Raw genomic sequence first — 720 nt, forward strand, 5'->3', positions numbered from 1 at the left:
TTATTGTTATTGTGTCTATTGTCCACTAAACATACCAAGAACTTAGCCTTGTTGTTATTGTTATTGTATCGATTCTCCACTAAACATACCAAGAACTTAGCCTTGTTGTTATTGTTATTGTGTCTATTCTCCAGTAAACATACCATGAACTTAGCCTTGCTGTTATTGTTATTGTGTCTATTCTCCGCTAAACATACCATGAACTTAGCCTTGTTGTTATTGTTATTGTATCTGTTCTCCACTAAACATACCATGAACTTAGCCTTGTTGTTATTGTTATTGTGTCTATTCTCCACTAAACATACCATGAACTTAGCCTTGTTGTTGTTGCTGCCGTCGTCGGCTACGGAGGACATTGCAACAGGGCGACTGATCTCAATGGGCACCACCTGCACAGTGCCATAGTCACTGCCCACGCCAATCCCTAGGAGTTTCGCAATGACAAGCTCCACTCTGAAGGTACAGACCAGATCAATTAGAATGTTATGGTTATAGTATGTGTGCATGCGTTAGTGAGCACCTGTTGAGTAACAAGATCAATTTTTACAACGAATCTCCGTAGCTGGCCCATGACTATGTCTGCACTTATGTTGTAAGCCAAAATGTATTACGACTAACAATATATACTTTAATACCTATGTATGTAGATATACTTATGCATATATACATACATATATATGTGTATATATATATATATATATCTATACATATTTAGTATAC

At 36.8% G+C, this 720-nt stretch overlaps 1 protein-coding gene across 1 annotated transcript; it reads right to left on the reverse strand.

Annotated features, from left to right (window-relative positions):
• Nucleotides 1–44: 44 nt before the first annotated feature.
• On the reverse strand, nucleotides 45–453 carry SARC_17752 (hypothetical protein; the record flags this gene model as incomplete). The annotated part of the gene is made up of 1 exon (XM_014288158.1): nucleotides 45–453. A coding segment is annotated over one exon (409 nt), but the record flags the coding sequence as incomplete, so codon positions are not given.
• Between the last annotated feature and the right edge of the window lie 267 nt (nucleotides 454–720).

The sequence above is a fragment of the Sphaeroforma arctica genome, assembly GCF_001186125.1.
Source record: "Sphaeroforma arctica JP610 unplaced genomic scaffold supercont1.11949, whole genome shotgun sequence".
In the NCBI taxonomy this organism is placed as follows: Eukaryota; class Ichthyosporea; order Ichthyophonida; genus Sphaeroforma; species Sphaeroforma arctica.